This window comes from Loxodonta africana, chromosome 18, assembly GCF_030014295.1.
Source record: "Loxodonta africana isolate mLoxAfr1 chromosome 18, mLoxAfr1.hap2, whole genome shotgun sequence".
NCBI lineage: Eukaryota > Metazoa > Chordata > Mammalia > Proboscidea > Elephantidae > Loxodonta > Loxodonta africana.
This window is the reverse complement of record NC_087359.1, coordinates 47,725,233-47,749,835: the sequence shown is the minus strand read 5'-3', so window position 1 is coordinate 47,749,835 and position 24,603 is coordinate 47,725,233. Positions and strand designations below refer to the sequence as shown.

At 42.6% G+C, this 24,603-nt stretch overlaps 1 protein-coding gene across 9 annotated transcripts in view; it reads left to right on the top strand.

Annotated features, from left to right (window-relative positions):
- TEX14 (testis expressed 14, intercellular bridge forming factor) overlaps window positions 1-21,757 on the top strand; it is a 109,098-nt gene extending 87,341 nt beyond the window's left edge. For 3 of the 9 annotated variants that reach the window (XM_064271296.1, XM_023553545.2, XM_023553546.2), the window contains 13 exons: window positions 1,498-1,564; window positions 3,676-3,760; window positions 4,765-4,827; window positions 5,293-5,420; window positions 6,188-6,393; window positions 7,401-7,497; window positions 8,643-8,717; window positions 11,779-11,856; window positions 12,380-12,479; window positions 16,472-16,564; window positions 18,494-18,603; window positions 19,862-19,913; window positions 20,350-21,757. In XM_064271296.1, coding sequence (XP_064127366.1) covers window positions 1,498-1,564; window positions 3,676-3,760; window positions 4,765-4,827; window positions 5,293-5,420; window positions 6,188-6,393; window positions 7,401-7,497; window positions 8,643-8,717; window positions 11,779-11,856; window positions 12,380-12,479; window positions 16,472-16,564; window positions 18,494-18,603; window positions 19,862-19,913; window positions 20,350-20,386 — 1,191 coding nt within the window. In that variant the 3' untranslated portion in view covers window positions 20,387-21,757. Of the gene's footprint in view, window positions 1-1,497; window positions 1,565-3,675; window positions 3,761-4,764; window positions 4,828-5,292; window positions 5,421-6,187; window positions 6,398-7,400; window positions 7,498-8,642; window positions 8,718-11,778; window positions 11,857-12,379; window positions 12,480-16,471; window positions 16,565-18,493; window positions 19,916-20,349 lie in introns of those variants that run through there. The other 6 variants (XM_023553547.2, XM_023553540.2, XM_023553541.2 and 3 more) reach the window with 5 other exon arrangements.
- The last annotated feature ends 2,846 nt before the right edge of the window (window positions 21,758-24,603 follow it).

Sequence of the window (24,603 nt, the reverse complement as noted above, 5' to 3'; positions counted from 1 at the left end):
TCTTATTTACTTACATAATTCCCTTCTCTGCCCCACAACTTCCTTGAGGGTCTTTTACCAGCATGAAGATGTGGAGGAAAAGAGGGACCGTGCATGTCAGTCGAAGCACTTGGCTAATAAGAAGAAGCCAGTGATGCATCCAAAAGTATAATTTCCACTTGCCTGTGCTTCTGAAAACAGTCAGAGCAGTTTTCTGTTATTAACAACCCTTTAAACGTTATTTTACAGCGAGCAAGCCAGGACATTAAGAAAATCTTCTTTTTTAAAGTGTAATGTAGTGAAAAGTGAATAGATCTTAAGTATACAGTTCAATGAACTTCCAGAAACTGAACATACCCTTGTAACCATGTAATCCAGATGAAGAAGCAACATTCCCATTGCTGTTGAGCCATTTCTAATCATAGTGACCCTAAAGGACAGAGTAGGACTGCCCCATAGGGTTTCCAAGGCAGTAATCTCTGTGGAAGTCGACTGCCACATCTTTCCCCCTCAGAGTGGCTGGTGGGTGTAAGCTGCCAACCTTTCAGTTAGCAACCAAGCGTTTTAACCAGTGTACCACCAGGGTTCCTTAAAACAACATTCCCAGTTCCCAAAGGCCCCTTCATGCCTCCTTCCAGTCACTGCCTTTCTGTGAATGGACCCACTGTCCTGACTTTTCACCCCATAGACTGGTTCTGCGGACTGGGCCACCTTTTCAACCTTCTTTGGCTATTTTGATAAAGCTCGCAAGAACCAAAACTTTCTTGTTGTTGTTGAGAATATACACAGCAGAACATACATCAGTTCAGCAATTTCTACATGTACAATTCCTAGACGCTGAGTACATCCTTCAAGTTGTCCAACCATTCTCAGCCTCCTTTTCCAAACTGTCCCTCCCCTATTAACGTAAACTCACTACCCTCTAAGTTTGCTGACTACTCTCTCGGGTAACTGTTGTCAGTTTGATCCCATATAGATAGTTCTTAACAGAAAATAGTGTTCAAGGCAGACATTCTTTACTAGTTAAGCTAAATGGTTGTTTGGTTTAAAGAAGACTTCAGGGAATATTTTTGGTTTAAGGTTTAAAGATTATCTCAGGGCAGTGTTTTGGGGGTTCATCCAGCCTCAGTGGATCCATAAAGTCTGGATTCCATGAGAATTTAAAATTCTCTTCTACATTTTACCCCTTTTGACCAGGATTCTTCTATAGAATCTTTGATCAAAACAGAACCAAAATATTTTTGATGGAAGTTTGGGGTGAGGAAGGAATAACGATTTAAAGAGGGGAAAAGTGCTCAAAATGGGAGGCAGAGGCCTTGTTTTTTGGGATGGGGAGAATATAGTACAAATAAATACTTAATGTTTTTGAAGAAGATTTTTTTTTTTTTAAATAAAAGATACAGGTACCTTGTGTAGATTTTCAAGGTTTAAGAACACCAAGAAACTCTCTCTACCTCTTAATGATATGTCTGTATCCAGTGAACCACCCTTTTTTTACTCTCTCTTATTCTTTTATAGACCTCAAGTCCCATAGAAGAGGCCTCAGAAGGAATACAAGGTGCACTTGCCCAACCTCCAGGCTCTGGTAATAAGCCATTAGGGCAGATTCCTTTGAGAATCACTTGCCTTCACTTTTTTCGGATCATGGGTGTTTGGAACTGGAGGGTCCCTAGAGATAACCTCTCACTTTACAGATGAGAAAATCAAGGCTCAGTGATTTCCTCTCAGAGTGAGTCCCTTCCTCCTCACCAGCCTTATGACATCTGTCACATTATGTATACCTTCCCTTGCATTGTATAGCATAAATTATAGTAGTGACTTTTTTTTCATCTCTTGTTTCCCACTAGATTTCAGGCTCTTTGCTCATTTATTTTTGTTGAACTGACCTGAGGGATTTGCTTAATTACATCACACAGCTTGTTATTGACAGAACAGAAACTAGAACTGGGTTCCCATGTCTCTGCCCACCCTAAAGGTGGAGTTTGACCGTCATTTTCCTTTGCTTGCTTAACATCTTAACAAAGAGGTGACAGCAGCCAACAGTGCTGCAGGTGTGGCTGTGACCGCCCCTTGGAGGCTGTGGGCTCTGTATACGTTAGCAGCTGCTTTCAGTTTCATGACAAGTTAACCCTGGGTCAGTCACCAGGGGTGTGGCACAAGACAAGGTATGAGTGTGCTGTGGGCTCTATTACTAAAGCCCTGAGTTTTACCCACCACTGCCACACCACTGTCCACAGGCATGTCTCACCGCTCTGGACCAGGCAGGACAGGTCCTCCTATTTGCACAGTTTGGCTTCTACCTCTCACCTGGTGCAGGCCCCCACTGGAGTGAGGAACATTTAGGAAGCTGTAAGCTTTCAGGTGAACAGTTAGATTCTTAGGATGATACGTATTAAAAGTCTGCAGACCTGGGGCTTCAGCCACCCACCTCTTCTGCGAGCCTCTGCCCATGATCACTTTCTTTGTGGCCTGGCCTATACGGGCCTCTTTGCTACTGTATGGAGGAGGGTTGGGTGGGATGGAGAAGTTGTAGGACAGGCAGATCAGAAAACCAGGGCCATTTCCATACAGATATGGAAAAGCCTCTAGTTTCCATTCTGTTACCTTCTTTCAGCCCTTCTCTGCCATCCTTTCCACCTAGGGCTCAGCTATATCTCCCTCCACACTAGGGGACATGGCAGGGCACTGGGAAGCATGCCGGGTACCAGGCCCTGCTCTGCCATTGAGCTTTTCTGCATGACCTTGGGCAAGTCAGTTCACCCTAGGGCTCTCCCCTCCCCTCATCTAAACTGAAGGAAGCAGCCAGATTCTAAAATCTCTAAGTTCCCCTCCAATGCTAAATTGTGCTTATTTATGCTTTCTAGGTGTTTTGTGTTTTTAAAGAGGGTCAAAGGAAGGGGAGCCCCAAGGCCTCTCCACTGGTGGGGTTCAGCGCTCTTGGTACTGGTTGAAGGCAGCACTGTCCATTGGGCTCTCTTAGTGCCCATTAGACCGCCTGGACCTAAGGAATGTGGGGAAGAGTTAATGGGCAGTGGACATGGACACTGGGCAGGCTGCTCCATCTGTCCTCTTCTCTATAAACCAGGCCGCACAACGGTGGGAAGGAAAGTGGATACTAACCCTCTCTGAGGGAAGGTCTGCAAAGCATCTTATGGAGATGGAGAGGGGGAACTTCAGACCGTTGATGCCAAGGAGAATAGAAGACAGTTGAATTAGCTCCTTAGAGCTCAAACCCTGCTTCTGCCCTGATTCTGTGTGGTGTTTGGTGTCCAGGAGGCACAGTTAGCGCTATGGGAATGCCCAGCTGACGGTCTTTTCTATTTGGAATCTTTAGTTGACAAACAGTTCTTGGTTTTGACGCCCCCTGGTGAATGCTGACAGGAAACGGGTCAGTTTGCCTTCCTGAAAAGACAAACAACATTTGTCTCTGGAAATAACTGCCCTGTTACAACTGAAAGGCCAGTAAATAGCTTGATTGTATTCTGAGTGTCAGAATATAGTTCTCCCTTCTGAGCAAAGAAAATAAACTTTCAGGGCAAAATCCTCTTCTATAGCACTCAGTCCAAACCCAACTGGGGAAGCACTTTATCCAGATCATTTCTCATTCTGGGACCGATGGAAATTCTAGGGAATTAAAATAATAATCTGGGTTGGCAAAAATTCAGTATAAAAATGACATTCACTTTATTCTTTCAGGCGAGGAAAGGCCCCAAATGACGGGAAGAATCCTTGGGAGGAATGATGAGACTTTGTCCAAATCTCAGTTCCAACCTATACGAAGGTATGGGCTGTTATTATTTATAGTTTCAGACTCATAAAATCAATGCTAAATGGTGATAATACCCCATATCTATATATTGCTTGTCTTCAAGTGTATTGTCCACCATATGATGAAAAGTAGCTTTGGACAGCTTAGCTTTGTTAGGACTTGTCCAGCAGAATTGCGAGGGGCAGTGGAAGACAAGTCTATCTGTATTCACATCCTGACTGCTTTCCTATCCATGTGTCCTCGGTCAAGTTTCTCAATCCTTCTATTCTTTTTCCTCATCTTTAAAATAGGGATAAGAATCCTTACTAAGAATGTTGACACAGAGATTAAAAGTAATAATATAATTCCTGGGCATTTATCCCAAAGAAATTAAGATTTTATGTTCACACAAAAACATGTACATGAATGTTGATAGCATCTTTATTCATAATAGCCCAACACTGGAAACGGTCCAGGTGTCTTTCAGCAGAGGAATGGTTAAACACACTATGATAAGTCCATACCATGAAATGCTACTCAGCAGTGAAAAGGAACGAGCTACTGATACACACAACAACCTGGATAAATTTCCTGAGAATTATGCTGACTGATAAACGTAATCCTCAAAAGTTATTTATTGTATGATTTCATTTATATAGCATTCTTCAAATGGCAAGATTGGAGAAATGAAAACCAGAATAGTGGTTGCCAAGGGTTAAGGAGGGAGTGGGGTGGGAGGCAAGTGGGTGTAACTGTAAAGGGGCAACCGGAGGGACCCTTGGGGTGGTGAAAGTGTTCTCTACCCTGACTGTGTCATTGTCAATGTCTTGTTACATTGCCCAGGGCAAGGCCCAGACTTGCCTGCAAACTGCGGCTGCTTAGTGGCAGTCAAGACCAGAGCCCATGCTCTTCTGCTTCTGAGCCTAGTGCCCTTTCTGCTGCCTCGCACGCTGGGCTGGTAAACCAGTTCCTTCTACCAAGTTTGTGCACTTTACTGACAGTGGGATTCATATAATTTCTCACTTTCTCTCTTACAGTGCTGAAAGTGAACAAGAAGAGTCTTTGAAGGAATCGCCAAAGGAACAGAAAGAAAAAGACATGTACGGCCACTAAAGAGTCACCTGAGGATGCTGTGTAACGTGTTGGTTTTAGTGGGATAGTATTTCCTTGTTTGTAAGAGTCCACATTCTTCCTGTCTTTATGTGTACATAAAATGTGTTTCTTCTTTCAACAGAAAGCTGTTACTAAATTGATGATGTGTAATTTATATTAATAACATCTTACAGTCAAGGAAATATAGTGATAATAATAATGATGTTTATTCCTGCAGTAGATAAAACCTATTTTCCCCATAAATACCCTTTCATCCATGGAAATAGTTTATTTTTACCTGCTGAGGTATGTTTTAAAGTTAATATCTCTTTAAGATATTCTGTAATTCTGGCTTATTGCCAAATAAAGATTTTGTCAAGAGTACACTTAAAAAGTACCTCTCAAGAATATATTGTTTGATTTTTCTAAACAACTTCTCTCAATTACTTTGTGCTCTAATCTGAACTCTTTAGATCCTTGATGGATATTCAAGACCTGTCTAGTATCTCCTGTGAACGAGACAGCTCTTTTAAGGAAGCTTCTTGTAAAACACCCAAAATAAACCACGCACCTACTAGTGTCAGCACTCCGCTCAGCCCAGGTAATGACCCACAGGAAGGAGAACCATCTGGGGAGAGGAACTACCAGCCCATGCCCATTGGCTGCCTAGGGGAAGTCAGACCCAGCGACCGTTCCCTCACTACAGCTGAAAGGGATGTAGGAGGACAGGTAGGGGTGGTGGTGGTGGTGATTAAGCAGCTGTTAGAAGGTTTTATTTGCTGTGGGAGACACATGCAAACACAAAGTCTTCTCTGTACTCTAAGGACCACTGAATTGAGTGCAAAAGCACTAGATTCTATAGAATTTGCACATTAAAACAGTACTGTACCCTTTAACTTATGTAATTCTGAGTCCTGCATCAGCATATCAAAAAAAAAAAAAAAAAAAAAACACCAAACCCATTGCCATCGGAATCCATTCCAACTCATAGCAACCCTATAGGACAGAGTAAAACTGCCCCGTAGGGTTTCCAAGAAGCAGCTGGTGGATTTAACTGCTGACCTTTTGGTTAGCAGCACAGCTCTTAACCTCTGCGCCACCAGGGCTCTTCACATCAGCACACAGCCAGCGTCAAATATCCTCTCTTCAGTGTCCTTATTTCCAGTATACTTGTGGTTTAAATATTTTTCCTTTATTTTGATGGCCAAGTTTAGAGACTAATTTTTTTTATACCTTAAGGAGCTGTGCCTCAGATCAGTGGTTATTTCAGTTATTAACTATTTGGAAAGTCCCCAGCATGGGTCTTGAGTTGTTTTGTTTTAAATAATATAAAAGTTTCAGGCATGAATGCCCTCTTTTCTACAACAGGGTCAGTTTCTTCATCTGCCAGTCGATATAAAGACGGTCTTGAAAGTATCACATTTCAGGTGAAAACAGGGTCTACCTCTTGCTGGAACAGTCAAGAGTCTCTTCGAACCTCATCTGATAAATTTACAACTGTCCGGGAAAAAGCAAAGAGCCTGGATTCCCTCCTTACTTCCTCTGAAATTTCCCCTTCAAGATTCACTGGCCTCGTAAGTACGTAAATTCTACATTGCACATGCATGGGGCCAGCCCAGAATTTATCCAGTTTGCAAAGAAGACAGCTGCATCCTCTCCAGGCTTCCCGGGGCTTGTGTCCTGAGTCTGTATTGTGGGATGGATCCTGGTTTGTCATGCTATTTTTTTTTCCCCCAGAGATAATTTTTGGCAATTTCTCTAAAGAGCCAACCTCTGTGCCATAGTTTATGATGTTGCCTTCATCTGCATTGATCCCTCCCTCTCACGGTGATCTACTCAACTGAGGAGGCCCAAGCTCTGCCTCCTCTTTGAAACCCCCTCTGGTTACTTCCCTGAGAGTGCTGATGGTTCTCCACCTTCTCTGACCTCCTAAAGAAATAGTCTGTGGTAAAAACAGCTTATTGTACAGACTACCTTTTCTCCCTCCCCCTTTATCTCCTCTCCCTCGCCCCTCCTCACTCCATCATATTTCATATGCTTGGCCCCTTCAAGAAAGCTACAAGCTCCTTACTTGGTATTTGCTTATTAAATACTTGACTGACCATTCAAAAGACAAATTGATCACTTACTTTCATCCTCAATGAAAAGAAGTGATTGACAACTTCCTTGGGCATTTGGTTCACAAAGGGTCTCACTTCTAGGTAGGGAAATGACAGGGAACTTCATGCTTTCGTTCAGCAAACTGTTAATTGGGTAGGTTCTAAGTGCCAGGCACTATCCCAGGCGCTCTTCTAGGCATGGAGTATGAATCAGAAACACATAGGTCTGCCCCTGAGGAGCTCACCACCTTGGGAGAAAGACAGGTCTGATGTAACAGTGACGTAAGTACTGAGTGCTAAGGAGGCAAAGAGGGGTAAGAAGGCTTGCCAGAGGAGGGGATGTTGGAACAAAGTTCGACTTCGCCTGCATAACAAGTGACTTCTTTCATAAATAATACACAAACTTAATCCTGGAAATGATTGCGCTGCATGTGGTTTTTTAACTCAATATACATGTCGGTTACCATGTTTCTATCTTACAGAAAAGGTTGTCTGTGATTACGGGGCCGGGTTCCCCCAGCACGGCTAAGGCATCTGGCACATCACTCCCCACCGCCCAGAGAAGGAGCCTGCACAAAGGTACCCCGTATTTAATATCAAAATAGAACTCCAGAATAGTAAGCCATGTTAAGAGAGCCTTGTTCTCATCTCGGATGCTACATTAGATGAAGACAAAAATGTTCTTTTTCTCCATGATTATAAAAGTAAAACATACTCATTGCAGAAAACTTGGTGAATAAAGAAGAGCTTGAAAAAGAAAATAAAAACCACCTTTTAACCCTACCACCACTTTGTAACCTCTTATACCATTTTGGTGCTTATCTTTTCATATTTTTAGAAATGTATAGAAAATTATGTTTTTTAACATAGTTGAGATCGTATCATATATTAGTTTTAGCCTGCTTTTTTCCCTCGATACTCTATTTTGTGGTTTTTCCCTGTCGTTAAAAATGACTTAGAAATGTATATAATGGCTACATAGTAGTCTGTTCTACATATGTCACTTAACCAGTCCTCTATTTTGAAGATTATATTGTTTTCCAATTTTGACTCTTTGTACATAAACCTTTTTCTGCACCTCTGACCCTTTCTTTAGGATAGATTCCTAGAAGACAATTTTCAAGTCAGAGGGAATGAGGGTGTTAACAGCTCTTGAGGCATATTGCCTTTACTACATTAATTTTAATGTCTTATGTCTTTAGTACAACTATTGAGATGCCCTACAAGGGACAGAGATTTTGTGAATTATGTTGAGGGGTTTTGGTTAATGTTGTAATTGAGCACTTGGGGAAAGGCCCAAAGCATGGTCGCTCCTTCCTATGCCTCCCTGAGCTAGTAATCTATAGAGTAAGGCCCTATAGGTTGTAGTCTTGCTCATTTTGGCTGGTTCAGAGCCTCTATATCCCCCCAGCAACCCTGGTCCAGATTGAGCCCTGAGACTCTTAATAAGAATTTGTACCTCACCTACTCCAAATTTCCTTTGGGAGGGAGGGCACAGATCAAGCAGTACTGGAGTAAAGGGTGATTTAGGACAGGGTTTGGGGGCAAAAGAAGGAGTGCAGGCTATTCCCACATTAAGAAAATCTCAAATAGGGCTGTTACGTAGGGGGGTTCTTCCAATGTTTCATCATTGAGAAATCCTAAGGCAAATCCATGTGGGAGCTTGGAAAATCCAATTCAGGTCCAGGAGATGTTAAGTCATTTTCCCCTTTATCTTCTTCAAGAACTAGTAGAAGCCATCTCACAGCATCACATCGATGAGTTACCACCACCATCTCAGGAGCTGCTTGATGAAATTGGTAAGGAATGTTTGACACAGAATACCCCATGCCCCCTGTTGGTTACAGCCCCTGTCCAGGATATGTTTTCTTTGCCTCTGGTATGGGCACTTATACAGAAGGCCCTAGGAAGTTCTGGTTGAATGTATAGAATTCAGAAAGGGGAAGTTTTCCAATAAAATGGGCCTCAGATTACTGCCTCAGCCTGGCCAGGATAATTGGCCTGTCTTTGTTGTCATTTTGTTATTTAAAGTGCTTAATGTCTGAGGGAAAAGAACAATATTCAAGTGGTTCATTATGATCCATTAAAAAAAATTATTTTGTTGTTAGAATATACACACAAAACACACACATCTTTTATTAAAGGAATTCTTATCTCCCTTTCAAACCAGCTTAGAGGCCTGAGTTTTGGCTACCAAGGCCAAGACAGCTGTACTGTCAGTTTTGCCATTAGCAGGAGGCACTGAAGGTATTGGCATTGTGGATAAATCCCTTTCTTGAGGGCAGGGAAGTCAGTGGCACAAGACCTAATGAGATCAGAATTTTCTATTTGAGGCAGAAGCTGAGTGGTACCTGCTCAATTTTATTTGCAGCTAATTTTTTTTTTTTTTTTTTAATAGGCCAGCTCTGCCCAACTGAAAGTAAATGGTGCATGGTTATAGAGGGTTTGGAGGCAGGTGGCCGGCTTCCCTATTCCTTATCACAGCTCCCAGCCTCTGGTCCACAGCCTGATGAACTTGAGTGAGGCCAGTCAGAGCTGCCAGAAACCTCACTTGGTTTCTCTCTTTTTCTGTAGTGGTGCAGTGGTGAAGAGTTTGGCTGCTAACCAAAAGGTCAGCAGTTTGAATCCACCAGCTGCTCCTTGGAAACCCTATGGGGCAGTTCTTCTCTGTCCTATAGGGTTGCTGTGCGTTGGAATTGACTTGATGGCAATGGGTTAGGTCCTTTCTAGGAGTCACTGGGTGGCGCAAAGGTTAAGCGCTGGACTGCTAACCCACCTACAGGTCCTTCAAAAGGCCTGGTGATCTGCTTCCTAAAAGTCACAGTCTTGAGAACCGTATGGAGCACATAGGGTTCTACTCTGCACACATGGGGTTACCATGAGTCGGAATCTACTCCACGGCAACTAACAACAACAAAAGACCCTTCCTTGCCTCACTTCGCCTCACCCCTCACCCAATGTCACAAGATTGTGCAGGGCATTGGGTTGCTGGGTCAGGCTCTTATTAAACACTCCCTCTCATTGTATCCTCTGAGACTTCTTGGTCCATCCTTATAAGTTCCTCCTCCAGTTGCTCTTCTTAGTAAAATAATAGAACCACTGTTGTGAGAGTAGGGGTTACCCATACCTGTCCTGCTCAGGTAGATTCTAGGTGTCATCAGTTCCTCGGTCATGGCTTAACGCAGTATTTGTAGACTCACATGCCACTTGATGGTGGCTGATACTTTCCCTCTGAATCCTGCTGTCCTCTCTACGTCACCATGTGATACCTCTGCGCCCACCTTCCCCATTTCAACAGTGGCATTACCAGGCTCCCACTTGGGCTCTAGCCTCACAACACTGCTGCACCCCAGCACTCTCAGAAGCCCTCGCTCGTTTCACTTACGGAAATTATGTGGGCCAAGTTTCTAGGTGATATCTGCACTTTAAGATGGGTCAGTAATTTTCCAGAAAGACAAAGAGCAGAGGGCACTTGAGTAGTTTATCCTGATAATGGACCTTCCCACCTGGTTATTGCATGTCATCACCTGTTGTTTCCCCTCAGGAGACCGCTGCGGGAGTAGCCTGGGCTGACCCGCTCTTTGGAGGGCCCATGTCCAAAGCTGTAGGCTCCTGACAACAGCCTAAAGGGGAACTCCAGGATATAGGTGATCCTTCCAAATCAACAAGGGACTACTTTTAACAAGGATAAAAATGAATTTTTTATTTTAAAGGATATTATGGGGCCTCTTGATGACCAGGAGCTGCCACGTAGGGGCTGCTTTCTGATCTTCAGGAAGGGAGCCAACCTGCACCTGCATCCCACAGTGCTCTGGGTGGCCTGGCTATGCTCCCTCCTGTCTCTCTGCCCTGTTTGCAGGAGCACTTGGAGGAGACTGAATGTCTAACAAATGCAAAGCCATGTACCCATAAAGCAGATACTTGTCTTGACCTAGTGATTCTTTCTTTAGGAGCTGGAAATTATAGTCTCTGCCTTCTGTCTTTCCGTCTGCCTGTTCCCATTGGGTCGATTCTGATTTATAGACCAGGTAAAAAGTATGAAATAAAGGCCAGTAGAGGTGGGGGAAAACTTGGATTGCTCTGATATCGTTATAAACGTTTTGAGAGAGAGTATAAAATACAGATTAAGAGCATAAACCTTAGAGCTAGACTGCCCAGAATCGAACTCCAGCTCTAACACCTACTATGGATGTGATTTTAGGCAAGTTCCATTGCCTTTCTTTACCTTAATTTCGTCATCTGTTAAAAAGGAATAACAACCATGAGATCGTCCTCACAGGGCTGTTGTGAAGGTTAGTGAATTAATGTACGTCAGTGCCTAGAAACAGTGCCTGCCACACAGGGCTGTGTTACCTAGCAGCTGCAGCAGTGGCAGCATTTTTCTTTTTCATTTTAGTTTTATGGATTTTTGTCATGCTTGAGGAATTCCTTTCCAACCTGGCATGCCCTGAGCAGTGGTTCTCCATCAGGCAGCAGAATCACCTTGAGGGCTGGTGAGAACACAGATGGCTGGGCCCCACGCCCAGAATTTCTGATTCAGAGGGTATGAGGTGGGGTTGAGAATTTGCATTTCTAACAAGCTCTCAGCTTATGCCGATGCTGCTGGTCATAGGACCGTCCTTTGAGAACCTCTGGTGTAACATGTAACCAAAACCCAAAACCAAGCCCAGTGCCGTTGAATAGATTCTGAATCATGGAGACACCCCGAGTGTGACAGAGTAGAACTGCTCCGCAGGGTTTTCTTTACAGAATCAGATCTCCAGGACTTCTTGCCCCCCGGCCCCTGGTGCTCCTAGGTGAGTTCAAAACCCAGAGACCTTGAGAAAGACATAATTCGCGTCTGCTTTTGTGTTGTGACAGAGCACCTGAAACAGCAGCGGGCCTCACCCACAGTGTCGGACGAGAACACCACGAGTGACCCGGGCTGCTCTATGAATGGTACGCTGACTACATAGATCTCCTTCCCCACATAGGGTGTCGGCAGGATTAAGTAAGATGGCATATGCAAAATGCCTGGCATACATTTGAGGTACACCCCTTCCCCACCCAGATTCTTTTCCCAGGGCTGCAACCATGGAAACATCTAACAAATGAGAACAGGTTGGTCCCCCAAAGCAAATTGGTACAACTGGTTTTCAGGGTTCTTGGCCTCCTCTTTTATGTGCCCTTTCTTTCCTCTGCTTTCTTCTCTCTCTCTTGAGCCTTGGCACAGGCAAGGTTTCCTGCAGCTTCACCTGGTGCCAGAGAGCTCCCAAGACCCCAGAAGCAGCTGCTGTGAACACAGTCGCCTGCAGACGGCCACCTGGCCTCCTGCTCTCGTGGGAAGAGAACTAGTACATTGCATACTTCAGGGGCCACTGACTGGCCTTCATTTTTGGCACTCCATTTCAAGGCAAACTTTCTCGTGGAAAAAAAAAGATTTTTTTTTTCTAATAAAGTTAATTCCTTCAACTGTTTTTAGATCAAAGGCACTTAGGAGAACAAGAAACTGACAATAAAAAAGAAGATAGCAGTATACTTTGGATCAAAGAAATTCAGGATCTAGGAGAAGACACGGAGAGGTAACAGAAAAAGCTGGACTTTTGAAAGGATTTTAAAAATGTTAGTTGTATTAGTTTCTTGCTCAGATTGGTAAATAAGAAGGGAAAAAAATAGTTATTTTCCTTGCTAGTCTAATATCCCCTATTCCTAAAAGGGTGATTTTTGTTGTTGTTGTTTTTATTTCATCTTGTGAGGTGAACACAGGTTTCAACCTCTTTCAAAACATTTTAGTTAGACAGAGGGCTTAGAGGAAAATTTTTAGAACTTTCTAGCCAAATGAGAGAAAATGGGAGCAATCATCCAGACAATTCAGTCTTAGAACACAAGGTTGCCTCAAGAAATCTGATCCAGACGGTGATGGGGAGCTCTCCTTTTGCCTGTGTTGTACGATAAACCACTTCACCTCACCTTCTCTGCCTATTGACTTCTTCCTTTATCCCAGGCTGTCGTTCAGGACCAGGACAAGGGTGAGGTGAGGGAAATAGTCTCCTTGGGCACAGAATTTAAGGGGGGGGCCAGGAACTCAAGATAAATACTTTTTTTTAACTGTACTTTAGATGAAGGTTTACAGAGCAAATTAGTTTCTCATTAAACAATGAATACACATACTGTTTTGTGACATTGGTTGCCAACCCCATGACGTGTCAACACTGTCCCCTTCTCGACCTTGGGTTCCCCATTATCACTTTTCCTTTCTCCTCTTGCCTTCTTGTCCTTGCCTCTGGGCTGGTGTGCCCATTTAGTCTTGTTTTGTTTTATGGGCCTGTCTTTGGCTGAAGGGGGAACCCCAGGAGTGACGTCATTACTGAGTTAAAAAGGTGATGGGGGCCATACTCTCGGGGTTTCTCCAGTTTTTGTCAGACCAGTAAGTCTGGTCTTTTTTTATGAGTTGGAATTTTGTTCTACCTTTTTCTCCAGCTCTGTCCAGGACCCTCTATTTTGATTCCTGTCTGAGTGGTCAATGGTGGTAGCCAGGCACCATCTAGTTGTGCTGGACTCAGTCTGGTGGAGGCTGTGGTACTTACGGTCCATTAGTTCTTTGGACTAATCTTCCCCTTGTGTCTTTGATTTTCTTCATTCTCCCTTGTTCCAGAAGGGTTGAGACTAGTGAACTAGATGGCTGCTTACAAGCTTTTAAGACTCCAGACGCTTACTCACCAAAGTAGAATGTATAACATTTTCTTTATAAACTGTGTTATGCCAGTTGAGCTAAATGTGCCTGGAGACCATGGTCCCCAGCCCTCAACTAAATAATATTTTTAAAAATGTATTTTATTGTGATTTTGGAGAAAATTTAAATAGCAAATTAGGTTCTAGTTTAACAATTTCTATACATATTACTCAGTGACATTGGTTACATATTCACAATGAATCAGCATTCTCATTATTTCCATTCCGGTTGTTCTGTTCCCATTAATCTAGCTCCCTTGTCCCCCCTTACCTTCTCATCTTTGATCTAGGGTAAATGTTGACCATCAGGCCTCATTTAAATGATTATTTAGAGGAGCACAGTACTAATGGGTGTTATTATTTATTTTATGAGCTACTCTTGTCTTTTGGCTGATATGTAATCTCTGGGAGTGGTTTGAGTTCCAGTTTTTTTCAGGGTGATAGTCTTGGTGGTTCCTTTAGTCTCTACTGATTCGGTAAATCTGGCCTTCTTTAGGAATTTGAGTTCTGTTCTACATTTTTGTCCCATTCTATCTGGGACCATCTATTGTGTCCCTGGCCGGAACGGTCAGGAGTGGTAGCCGGCCACTGTCTAGTTCTTCTGGTCTCAAGGTAGGTGAGGCCATGGTTCGTGTAGACGTGTTAGTCCTGTAGACTAGTTTCTTCTTTGAGTCTTTGGTTTCCTTCTTTCTCTTTTGCTCCAGAGATGTAGAGACCAATGGTTACATCTTAGATGGTTGCTTGCAAGTTTTTAAGACCCCAGATGCTGCTTACCAAACTGGAGTGTAGAGCATTATCTTTATGAGCTATGTTATGCCAATTGACCAAATTGCCCCCGAGACTATGGTCCGAAGCCCTCAAACCCAGTAACCCAATCCCAAGACAGGTGTTTGGTTATGTCTAGGAAGTATCCGTAACTGTGTCACCTATGTGCTTTATTTTATATATGAATATATGGAGCCCTGGTGGTTCAGTGATTAAAGAGCTTGGCTGCTAACCAGAAGGTTGGCAGTTCGAATCCACCAGCTGCTCCTTGGAAGCCCTGTGGGGCAGTTCTGTTCTGTCACATAGGGTCGCTATGAGTCAGAATCAACTCGACAGCAATGAGTTTTTATATGCAATACACACAAACGTGTATACATTTGCCTACAGAAACACCTATACATGCGTACTCATGTATTCACATGTCTTTACCTATACATGTATAAGCATACATATCTACTTATGTAACCACACACATATTTTTTGGTTGTTATTACTGTTGTTGCAAAATTATGTATGTTTTTGCAAAATTTTTGTATGCTTTTACCAAAATTGTTCCTTATTCTTGTGTACTTCTTTGTGTCGTGTTTTACCTTGGTCAAGTTGTGCTGACTTCACCCTTATTTGGTATTGCCTTACCTATCACCAGAACTAACAAGTGTCTACTATCTAGAAAGTGATTCTCCCTCCCATCCCTGGTAACCACCAAAGAATAATGCTTTGTATACCTGTTGTTGTATTTTTGTAATAGTGAGATTATACAGTAGTTGTCCTTTTGTGATTAACTTATTTCAGCACCATGTCCTCCATATTCATCCACGTTACAGTATATTCTGAGAGCTCATCATTAGAATTGAAAACCTGCGTAGCATTTCATTGTGTGTATGCACCAGTTTGTTCATCCATTCATTTGCTGATGGGCAGTTGGGTTGTTGCCATCTTTTTGCTATTGCGAATAATGTGGCAGTGAACGTAGGTGTGCATCTATCTGTTCATGTCAGTAGTTTTAGTTCTCCAGGGTATATACCCAGGAGTGGGATTGCTGGTGCATAGGGTATTTCTATTTCTAGCTTTTTGAGGAAGTACCATACTGTTTTCCATAGTGGCTGAAGCAGTTTACAATCCTACCAGCAGTGGAGTAGGATTCTTATCTCCCAACAACCTCATCAGCATTTGTTGTTTTCTATGTTTTTAACCAGTGCCATTTTTGCAGGGGTGAGAAGATAAATAATATTTCAAGGCAATATTTTAAAAAATAAAAATGAATGCAAAAAAACAATCTATGATGAATAAAATATTTAAGATTTAAAGCAAGACAGGATCTGACCTTTGCTCTTATACCACCTGCCTTGCCGTAATCCTGGCCCTGTGGATCCTTGGAGAGCCATGCACAGTGCTTTGAGCTGCAGGTGACAGAACCTCACCATTGTGCTTCAGGGAGCTTGTCTCACATAACAAGAGGTCCAGGGGTTGGCAGAGCATGGCTGGTGTGGCAGCTCAGTGTTGCCACCAGGGACTTAGGCTTGTTTGATGACCCTGCTCTGCCACCTGTAGCGTGTTGGCTTTTGTCCTCAGGCTTGTTACCTCCTGGCTGCAAAATGGCTGCTGTCCACGCACCAGGCAGAGATAAGGGGGTGGGGCAAAGAAATATGCTAGCTGACTGCCCTTTTTTATCCAGAGTTGAACTTTTTAGCTTTCCAACTGCTATCAAAGAGGAAGGCAACAGAGAAGAATGTTGTGACTAACTTCTGGGTAGTTAATCCGGTACCTGTCATACTCCTCAAGGGCTAAATTATTCTCCATAAGGAAGGAAAATAGAAACATGCAAAGCAAGGTCTGGAAAGTAGAGGAGACAAGCCTGTGACCTGAGAGGAAAGCGGGGAGACAGAGAAGACAAAGAGGCAGAGGGAAGGAGAAGATAAATATTTTTGAAGGAAAGTTTCAGGAACCTTTTGTCTGTGATGTGTGATGTAACTCCATTCCTTCCATCTCCCCAAAACGCCTTCAGTTATGCTTCTTCTTGGTCAAGGGAGAGTGGATATGACTTCTGTTTCATTTCTCTTCACTTGGCCTTGGACAGAGCTCACTCTACTCTTGATGAGGACCTGGAAAGATGGCTGCAGCTACCGGAGGAGAACAAAGGACTCTCGAACCTTCCAGAGGGCTCTGCAAGGTTATTGTTCCCAGTAGGGGATCCTTTTCTTCTATTTTCAGGAAGCAGGGCTGGGTGGTTTGTTTTTTTTAATGTCTAGACTCTTTGGAGAATGAGCGTCTGGTGATGGCTTCACATTGCCTTATCTAACCCAGCCCTGACTCCACCTGTCTGCACCCCGTGCTTGCCACTCTCCTGCCAACCATCCCCAGGGCTCAAAATACTGATTAGTAGATTGATATCAGTATAGAGAGAGGCCTCTAAGATTGCTGTACCTTGGCCCTGCCACCTTCAACGCTTTCATCTGAAGTAAATCAGAAAAGGCAGGCTCATCAGATTTTTAGATAACAACAAATCTAGAAATGAATGCTAGTGTGATGGGTGATAGAGTCAGGATTCAGAATGGTCCTGACAGGTGGAAATGTTAGATTTCTCTAAAAGATGAAGGTGAACGTTTAGATCCAAAGAGTATAGAATACGAGAGACGTGACCTTATTAGGAAGTTTTTTTTTATCAGAAGCGCCTGCTCACTATAACTTCATCAAGGGCAGGAAGTGTGTCTTATTTTTATATGCCCGGTACTTAACATGCATCTTGAGACATGGTAGGAATTCAAGAAATGTTTCTTGGGGGACGCATGAACAGCGACTCTGTGAGCCCTCAGTTTGATGCAGTTGCTAAAAAGATCAGTGCAGCACTAATGCTGAATAAGCCCAAACCTACTGGCGAGATCAAGGTAGTTGTCTCATGCTAAATGTCTAGAGGACTTGTAGGACGCAGTGTGGGGCTTCACTCTGGGTGTCACCTTTTAAAAGGGGACACCAACAAACAGAAGAGGGTGGCTGCTTTTGGAAGTCTAGGCAGCATGTCCTATGAGAACAGCTGAAGGAGCCCGGGAGGCTCAGTCTGAAGAAGAACAAATGGAGTGGAGAATTTGATAGCTGCCTTTAAATACCTGAAGTATCGTAAAGGGAAGAGTCAGCTTCTTCTCTTCTGCTCCAAAGGACAGAGCTAGTCTAAGAAGCTGCAGAATAACAGATTTTTATTCAGCAGATGCATAAAAACTTTCTAATAGCCATCGCTATCTGACAGTGGAGCCAGCTGGCTTTACACTTTAACAACACCTGCTCTTGCTCAAGCAGGAGCCAGATGGCTCTCTGGTCTGCAGCACTGGGGTGGAGGTAGGAGAAGGTAACCCTTCCCTCTCTAGAGTTATGATTTAGCTAACGACGGGAGGTGATGAGAGAAGATTCTTTTTCATCCTAGCTGGATTTGTTTTCTGTCATTTTAATAATTTGTCTTGAATATCCACCACATGCAAACAGAGCAGAATTGGCTTGGTTCAGCCAGCACCTATTGAGCACTGGCAATGAGCCAAGCACTGAGGTGGGGGCTCAATGTGCCAAGAGGAGTAAGACATCTCTACCTGTAAGGAGCTTATAGTAAGTTGAATGGGGGAGACAGTTTTTTTGCTCAGTAGTTTGATAAATGTCATCTTAAATTATTATATACTTAAATTATTCAGATACTTCATTCAGAGAGAGTTTCAGGAAATAAAGATAACGCAATAAGATAAATGGTGGTTGTAAAAAAGGATGCCAATTACAACATAACTAAGATGCTTTTTTTTCTTTGAGGCAATACAGCATAGTGGTGGAGAGCAGACTTCCTGGGTTCAGATCCCAGCCCTAAGACCTACTTGATGTGTAATTTAACTTCTCTGTGTCTCATTTTCTTTTTCATTTAATGAGGATAATAGTGGTAACTACCACATCCGGTTGTGTCATGAGAATTAAATGTGTCAATATACATAAAAGCACTTGAACCAATGCCTGGCCCATCGAGAACACTCCAGTAGTGCTAGTTATTACCGGGTTTCCTTGGGGAGGTGGTGGTGTTTCCCTGGCCATTATACACATGGCTTGATGCCCAAAATTATTGTCATTGAAGGGAGACAGATACCAAGGACCAAGCAGTTGGTGAAAAGAAGAGAAAAGGGGAAGAAAGCATCAGGCTAGAGAGAAGGAAATCAGAGAGCTTTTTAGGGACTTCCGAAGAAGGTATGAATGAACAAGTGTATATAAAGTAGCGTATAGTACTTGGACTTTGGTGAGCATCAGTGTTACTTAGATATGTCTCCCAGTTGCTATACATATCCCAGCTACCTTTGATAATTTTTTTTTCCCTGTGGCTCAGATTTTCTGTTGACTGCTAGTCATATTCCCCAGCACAAAACAGTGATAACATCCAGTTCTATTTCTGAAGCCAGCCTTCAGCCCATCTCATTATCTCGCGCATTGTCTGGAAAGATGTTTTCATTCTAATTGTCTGGAGCCTTCAAAAAAGCTCTAAATTTAGCTCACCCCGAGGCTGCAGAACCCAGTAAGAAATCATATATTATGGACTTTCAATGGAGTCTACAAGTAATGTGAAAGTTATAAATTAACCTTAATTCAAAACTTTTTTTTATAGAGCTTTAAAGCTTCTGCTACACCAATTCTCTTCTATATTTAAATGCCTCCTACTCCGTGAGAGACGTTAACCCTTTCCGATCACCTAGAATCCCTTCCTGTAGTCCATTCTCATTCTCCTCCTTTTTCTACCCTGCATGGTACCCCAGGAGGCTGACCCTCGTGGACTGCATCTCCTGGGCTTCTTGGCCAGCTGGGCTTCCTGTTGCCCAGTAGGATCAGAGAACAGGAGAGAGGTTGGGGTATTCCCTCCTCTTCCTCCCTACTTCAGTACCTTGTCTCTGATAGAAGCAGTGTCCCTCCAAAGCACAGCTTCTGTAAGGCAGCCCATCCTTCCCAGTTCCAGCTCTTCCCAGCTGATCCCAGTAATTGTTCCTTCCCCTTGTCACTTCAGACATAGAAGTGATACAGACTTCTCACTGCTGCTAGTCACTGGGTGCCTTGCCATCCCTGTTCGCTCCCTTAACCCTAACTACAACTCTGTAAGTAGTCACTTCATTAAGGGCTCTTTATTTAAACCTCTGGGAACACGTTCTGTCTCCTCCCAGACCGTGACTGGCACAGGACCCAGAGTATGTGAACATTTTAGCTAGTCTTGAATTCACTGAGAAGGTAATGTAGGGGCTTCGTGAATTCATGTCGTTAGTGTCCATCACTATGGCAGGGAGCTGTAGAGTGTTAGAAGGGCAAACCCATCAACTGTGTTTTTAGAAAGATTCCTCCTCTGAAGGATAAAACAACAGTTAAGGGTAAAACCGTCTACCCTAAACTCATGTGACTTCTGAATACTGGCATTCTTTGACCTCGAAAGTAATCAGATTTTTTCTTCCTCCTATATTTCATCAAGATGAACTAAAACCCTGTTTTTGGAAGCGACTGGGTTGGTCTGAACCATCCAGGTAATGAGATACCAGGTACTTATAGGTCAAAGTTCACTGTTTATAGACAGCATGAGCAGACTTTTAAACATTTACCAGCACCTTAATAAATATTAATGACAAAAATTTTAATTCAGACAAGGTTGCTCAGTTTTGAAATTTTTAGTCTTTGTGGTTAATTAAAATATAAAGTACCTGATTAAGTAAGCGGTAGAGTCGGTACAGGAACCATTTTAGTAGAGGGAGTGTGGGAGATTCTACTCTCAGTTGCTTTGTAGTCGTTTTGCATTTCTGTGGTATACTAGTTGATCATAATCATAATCTCCCCTAATTATAAAATCCAAGATCACTTTCCTTTGAATTCAGTTGAATAGAAAGAGAGGGTATCGTGTCATTAAAAACATACACACCAACTCAAAACTCCCTTTTTTTTTTTTCCTTTCAAAAACACTCACAGGATAATTGTGCTGGATCAGAGCGACTTGTCAGAATGACCAGAACTGGACCACGGACAGACTCCTGGCCTGAGTTTGAGTGTTGGGTTGTGAGCTCCCCTGTCCTCTCATCTGCTTCAGTCCCCTTTGGGACGATAGTTCAGTAATTCGCACTTTGTTCAGCTACCATGCAGACCGAAGGATTTGGCCCTGTCTGTTTGCAGGGCATTTAACCACTTGTCATGTTTCTGAAAAGTGAGAGGTAGTTTTGATTGTGAAAATTTTTCTTGTTGTGCCCAGAATGGCTTCTGGTTTTGTTGATACAGATATTAGAAAACTTTAACTTCTGTTACATAATAAAATGTTTACTTCTAATACCAGTTAGGTTTTAGCTGTGTAAGATGCTTTTTTCTGTGTTTGAGTTATTGGGAGTGAGGGGAAGGAGAACTGTCACCCAAAAAGCCTTCAATTTCTGTTACAAATTTTAACAAACAGGCACCTGCTACTGCCACCCATCATACAAACTGGCACCAGTTACCTGTGTTTTGTAACAGAAATACTGCCCTTCTTATTGGCCAGGATTGCCATATTCCTGTTCTAGCTAAAATTGGTTTACACAGTAAAAGTACGGATAGGAATAAAATCCCAAGATACTTTGAACTCTTTAAGGGGAACAGACTTAACAGACATCATCTCTGTATATTTTGGATTGTACACCTCACAGTCTTAGAAGAAGAAAATTGTGGGAAGACAAAGAACGCAACATTTTCTCTAATTTAGCCTCTTAGGACTGCTGGCCAGCTGCATACGTGTATCAAGCCTGGCTTTTAAAGCGTTATTTTTTTTTTGTACCTTCATTTACCTCCAGATTAGAGTCTCTACCTGTGAATAAAAACCTTTTCTTGGACAAAACACTAAACCCACTGCCGTCGCGTCAATTCTGACTCATAGCGACCCTATACGGCAGAGTAGAATTGGCCAGTAGAGTTTCTTGGAAGCTGTGTGCTATTGCTCAGTACCAGCCAGCTAATGTTTCATTCCTTCTTGGTGAGTAAGTAGTATAGGCCTTTTATTTGTGAAAACCAAATCATTCCTGTTGTGGATGGTTGTATTTGCACAGTTCTTAGGTCCCAAAATTTGGAAAATGGGAAGGTACAAATTTATCTGAGCATTTTAAAGAAAGGGAACAGCTTCTTGCCATTGTAACCAGCGGAAGACCACCAGAATACAAATCAGTTTACAGATACAGTAAAACCTGTGAAAGCCAGAACCTGTTTAAGGGGGAAACCTGTCAGAGAAGAAAAACTCAAGCATTTTCCACTAAAAGGAGAGAGAAAAAAGTGGTAAGACTGCACCCTGTCATAGACGGAAAGCTTGCAAGACCCAGGAAAACAAGCAGTCCTGTTCAGTTCCAGCACTCATAGGTTTCAGTGTAATATCACATGCAAGAAACTTTGAGGGGCTCAGATTTTTACTGCGTAGCCTTTCCTCTCAAAAACTTAACTTTCTAATTGGTGAGGCAAAACCAACATATATAAAAATGTAAGGATCGATGCAGGCATATCATGATAAATGCTGAGTTATGTTATCATAGCATTACCTTTTAGTATTCCTAAAGGCTACAGATCCTACACAAACTCCCACCAATGTGGATTGGAATGTTCTGTCCACAAGGCCGGCAGAGTAGACTCTTCTTTCTGGCCAGTGACCATGTAATACTGGCCAGTGTGAACACTAATAACAATCGTAGTAGGTGTTATTTATGGAGCACCTATTACGTACTAGGTACTTAACAAGTTCCCATGTGAACCCCATCCTTACATCTATTCTGGAGCTGCTGGTCCAGGTACCACACTTTGAGAAGCAAGGATTTAAAGGACTTTATTCTAAGGCAGTGATTCTGAAGTCTGACTGCACATTAGAACCATCTGAAGAGTTAAAAAAAAAATTCAGGCACCACCATCAGATTATTTTTTTGATCTGGGGTGGAACATAGGTATCATGTGTATTAAAAGCTCTTCTGGGTTGAGTCTACTGTGCAGCCAGGATTGAGAACCACTGTTCTAAGGGGGGGAAACCCTGGTGGCATAGTGGTTAAGAGCTACGGCTGCTAACCAAAAGGACACTCCTTGGAAACTCCGTGGGGCAGTTCTACTCTGTCCTATAGGCTCATTATGAGTTGAAATTAACTCGATGGCAGCGGGTTTGGTTTTTTGGTTTTGGTCCAAGGAGAACATTGGACTGTGCACAAAGATGTGGTTACATAAAAGGTTGTTTGTTGTGACATTGTTTATAATATTGAGAAATGGGAAATAACCTAAATGTCCAGCAGTAAAGGACTACTTAAAAAATTATGAAACACCCAAAGCCCACTTTAGACAAAGATTAGACAGGCCTATAAAACAAATAATAACATATGTGAGGAACATGCTTCTTAGTTCAATCAAATATATGAGGCCAAATGGGCAACTCCTGTCCAAAAGCAAGATGAGAAGGCAGGAAGGAACAGCAACTGGACAAATGGACACAGGGAACCCAGGTTGGAAAGGAGGAGCATGTTGTCACATTGTGGGGAATGCAACCAATGTCACAAAACAATATGTGTATAAATTTTTTAATGAGAAATTAACTTGAGCTGTAAACTCACCTAAAGCACAATAAAATAAAAAATTATAAAACAACCATAAGTGGACTAATTAGAAATGATGTCATAGATACAGATTTGTTGACACATACAGGTATCCATTAACGTATTATGGAATAAGAAATGCTTTTTCTTTTAGTAGGTATAGTGTCTGTCAGTTTGTCGTACTGTGGGGGCTTGTGTGTTGGCTGTGATGTTGGAAGCTATGCCACTGGTATTCAGATACCAGCAGGGTCACCCATGGAGGACAGGTTTCAGCTGAGTTTCCAGACTAAGACAGACTAGGAAGAAGGACCCAGCAGTCTACTTCTGAAAAGCATTAGCCAGTGAAAACCTTATGAATAGCAGCGGAACACTGATATAGTGCTGGAAGATGAGCCCCCCAGGTTGGAAGGCACTCAAAAGATGACTGGGGAAGAGCTGCCTCCTAAGAGTACAGTCGACCTTAATGATGTGTTTGGAGTAAAGCTTTCGGGACCTTCGTTTGCTGATGTGGCACGACTCAAAATGAGAAGAAACAGCTGCAAACATCCATTAATAATTGGAACCTGGAATCTAAGAAAATTGGAAATCGTCAAAAATGAAATGGAACACATAAACATCGATATCCTAGGCATTAGTGAGCTGAAATGGACTGGTATTGGCCATTTTGAATCAGACAATCATATAGTCTACTATGCTGGGAATGACAACTTGAAGAGGAATGGTGTTGCATTCATTGTCAAAAAGAACGTTTCAAGATCTATCCTGAAGTACAACGCTGTCAGTGATAGGATAATATCCATACGCCTACAAGGAAGACCAGTTAATACGACTATTATTCAAATTTACGCACCAACTGCTAGGGCCAAAGATGAAGAAATAGAAGATTTTTATCAGCTGCTGCAGCCTGAAATTGCTCGAACATGCAATCAAGATGCATTGATAATTACTGGCGATTGGAATGCGGAGGTTGGAAACAAGGATCAGCAGTTAGAAAATATGGCCTTGGTGATAGAAACAATGCTGGAGATCGAATGATAGAATTTTGCAAGACCAACGACTTCTTCATTGCAAATACCTTCTTTCGCCAACATAAACGGCGACTATACACATGGATCTCGTGAGATGGAACACACAGAGATCAAATTGACTACATCTGTGGAAAGAGATGATGGAAAAGCTCAATATCATCAGTCAGAACAAGGCCAGGGGCCGACTGTGGAACAGACCATCAATTGCTCATATGCAAGTTCAAGCTGAAACGGAAGAAAATCAGAGCAAGTCCATGAGAGCCAAAATATGACCTTGAATATATCCCACCTGAATTTAGAGACCATCTGAAGAATAGATTTGACGCATTGAACGCTAGTGACCAAAGACCAGACGAGTTGTGGAATGACATCAAGGACGTCATGCATGAAGAAAGCAAGAGGTCACTGAAAAGACAGGAAAGAAAGAAAAGACCAAGGTGGATGTCAGAGGAGACTCTGAAACTTGCTCTTGAGCGTCGAGCGGCTTAAGCAAAAGGAAGAATTGATGAAGTAAAAGAACTGAAGATTTCAAAGGGCCTCTCGAGAAGACAAAGTATTATAATGACATGTGCAAAGAGCTGGAGATGGAAAACCAAAAGGGAAGAACATGCTCGGCGTTT